The sequence below is a fragment of the Malaclemys terrapin genome, chromosome 10 (genome assembly GCF_027887155.1).
Source record: "Malaclemys terrapin pileata isolate rMalTer1 chromosome 10, rMalTer1.hap1, whole genome shotgun sequence".
Lineage (NCBI taxonomy): Eukaryota > Metazoa > Chordata > Testudines > Emydidae > Malaclemys > Malaclemys terrapin.
In genome coordinates this window covers 64,000,876-64,003,816 of record NC_071514.1, presented here as the reverse complement: position 1 = coordinate 64,003,816, position 2,941 = coordinate 64,000,876, and the positions used below count along the sequence as shown (strand labels likewise).

At 52.5% G+C, this 2,941-nt stretch overlaps 1 protein-coding gene across 1 annotated transcript; it reads left to right on the top strand.

Moving 5' to 3' along the window:
- The first annotated feature begins 689 nt into the window (after nucleotides 1-689).
- Nucleotides 690-2,533, top strand: LOC128844793 (uncharacterized). Its single transcript, XM_054042789.1, has 2 exons — nucleotides 690-972; nucleotides 1,963-2,533. Exons 1-2 carry the CDS (start codon nucleotides 801-803, stop codon nucleotides 2,436-2,438), a joined length of 648 nt encoding a protein of 215 aa, XP_053898764.1. The 5' UTR covers nucleotides 690-800; the 3' UTR covers nucleotides 2,439-2,533.
- The last annotated feature ends 408 nt before the right edge of the window (nucleotides 2,534-2,941 follow it).

Below are 2,941 nucleotides of genomic sequence, written 5' to 3'. Positions count from 1 at the left end.
GCCTGGTCTACACTAGGCGTTTATGTCGAAGTTAGCGCCGTTACATCGAATTAACCCTGCACCCGTCCACACCGCGAAGGTATTTAGTTCGACATAGAGGTCTCTTTAATTCGACTTCTGTACTCCTCCCCGACGAGGGGAGTAGCGCTAAATTCGACATGGCCATGTCGAATTAGGCTAGGTGTGGATGGAAATCGACGCTAATAGCTCCGGGAGCTATCCCACAGTGCACCACTCTGTTGACGCTCTGGACAGCAGTACGAGCTCGGATGCTCTGAACTGCCACACAGGAAAAGCCCCGGGAAAATTTGAATTTGAATTCCTTTTCCTGTCTGGCCAGTTTGAATCTCATTTCCTGTCTGGACATCGTGGCGAGCTCAGCAGCACTGGCAACGATGCAGAGCTCTCCAGCAGTGATGGCCGTGCAATCTCAGAATAGAAAGAGGGCCCCAGCATGGACTGATCGGGAAGTCTTGGATCTCATCGCTGTGTGGGGCGATGAGTCCGTGCTTTCCGAGCTGCGATCCAAAAGACGGAATGCAAAGATCTACGAGAAGATCTCTAAAGACATGGCAGAGAGAGGATACAGCCGGGATGTAACGCAGTGCCGCGTGAAAATCAAGGAGCTGAGACAAGGCTACCAGAAGACCAAAGAGGCAAATGGACGCTCCGGATCCCATCCCCAGACATCCCGTTTCTACGAGGCACTGCATTCCATCCTCGGTGCGGCCGCCACCACTACCCCACCAGTGACCGTGGACTCTGAGGATGGGATAGTGTCCACGGCTGGATCCTCGGACATGTTAGCGGACGGGGAAGATGAGGAAGGAGATGAGGAGGACGAGGCAGTCGACAGCGCTCACAACGCTGATTTCCCCGACAGCCAGGATCTCTTCATCACCCTTACAGAGATCCCCTACCAACCCTCCCCAGCCATTACCCCGGACACAGAATCTGGGGAAGGATCAGCCAGTAAGTGTTGTAAAAATCTAAACATTTATTTGTAACAGAACAGGAATATTAACAATTTAAAAAATGGGTTTCTCATGATTAGTTTGATTAGCTTAACGGTTCAGTCATGGGCAGTGCAACTATTGAAAAAAAATCTAGCAATGTCCGGTTTTGCATGATTGTCCTGCCCAAGCCGCTCTACTGGTTAGTCACTGCTACAGCAGCTACAGTAAAATGTGGTCTATATGTCCGGGGATGGAGCAGAAATCCTCCTGTGACATCTCGAGGAAGCTCTCCTGGAGGTAATTGGAAATCCGCTGCATTAGGTTCTTGGGGAGAGCGGCCTTATTGGGTCCTCCGTAGTAGGACACGTTGCCACGCCACGAGACTATAAAGTACTCTGGAATCATTGCTCTGCACAGCATGGCGGCATACGGCCCTGGTCTTTGCAGGCTTTCCCGGAGCATTCTCTCTTTCTCGCTGTCAGAGATCCTCATGAGGGTGATGTCGCTCATGATGACCTGCTTTGAATGAGGTAGGGGAATGTTAGTGTTGGGACTGCTTTGCTGTTCCTTTACAGAACTGTAACCGCTGGTTTGCAGCCACGCGGTGGAGGCGGGAGAGGGGCAGCCGAAAGGGATCGTTCCCGGGGACAGCCGCGAGGGTGTGGGACAGGAGCAGACTTCCTGCTTGCCGAATTGCTGGCAGCAGGGACCGACATTGATTTCAATGTGAAATGAGGCCATTGCTAATATTAAAGTTTTAAGCTGCCACAAGTCTACGGCTTACCATGTCTGCCTGCAACAGAAATTCCGTTCTCCTGAGAGGCTTCTCAAATGTGCTGTAGAAGACCCCAGGCACTGAATGCGAAGGCCAAGAATTCGACCTTGTGCTGAGTGCGCATGTGAGAGGTGCTGTGCATGGTCTTGTTAACAGAGAAAGACTATGTTCTTTGTTCACAACTACATTTATCTTTCTGAGGAATTCACTCCCTTTTTCCCATTCCCACAGCCCCATCTGCGACTGTCTCACAACCTAGCCTGTCATCACACTCCCAGAGGCTAGCGCGGATTAGGCATAAGAAGAAGAGGACACGGGAGGACATGTTCTCGGAGCTTATAGCCTGCTCCAGAGCCCAGGCAGCACAGCAGACCCAGTGGCGGGAGAACTTGACCCGAATGCACCAAGCCAACATGGATCGGGAGGAGAGGTGGCGTCAGGAAGACCAGCAGGCGACTCAAACCCTGCTTGGACTAATGAGGGAGCAAACAGACACGCTCCGGCGCCTTGTGGATGTTCTGCAGGAACGGAGGCAGGAGGACAGAGCCCCGCTGCAGTCCATCTCTAACCGCCCTCCCCCGCCACCAAGTCCCATACTCCCCTCACCCAAAGTGCACAGAAGGAGAGGCGGCAGAGTCCCTGCTAACTCTCACTCCACCCCTGCAGATAGCTCGAGCAGCAGAAGGCTCTCATTCCCCAAAATTTGACAAGTTCTTTCCTTCCCGCCTGACACAAGCCCCCGTCCAAGTTTCACTTTCCCAGTTCCATGTTTGGTTGATAATAAAAAATACGTTTCTGTTAACTACTGTTTCCATCATGTTCTTTTGCAGGAGGGGGGGATAGGGGGTTGGTAATTCGACAGGACAGTCACCTTTGGCAGGGTATATAGTCGGGGGCAGGCACAGCAGCAGGGCACATACATAGTGCAGTGATGCAGTGACTAGTTACCCTGGTTAGTCTGGGAGGTTGTTTTCATGTTATGTGGTGGGGGGTGGGTTGCTCTGTGACTTTGTGGCAGGGGAGGGCAGTTACAGATCTTAAGCGGCGGTCCTTAGGCAGGATCACAGAGCCACACAGCAGGGGATCTGTAACCGTCCTCCCCCTGCCACAAAGTCACATAGACCCCCCCATACACACAGTCCCTATCAGGAGGGGTGACAGGCTCCGTTGAAACAACCATCCCACCGCAGCGGAGCCTGTCAATCCTTGA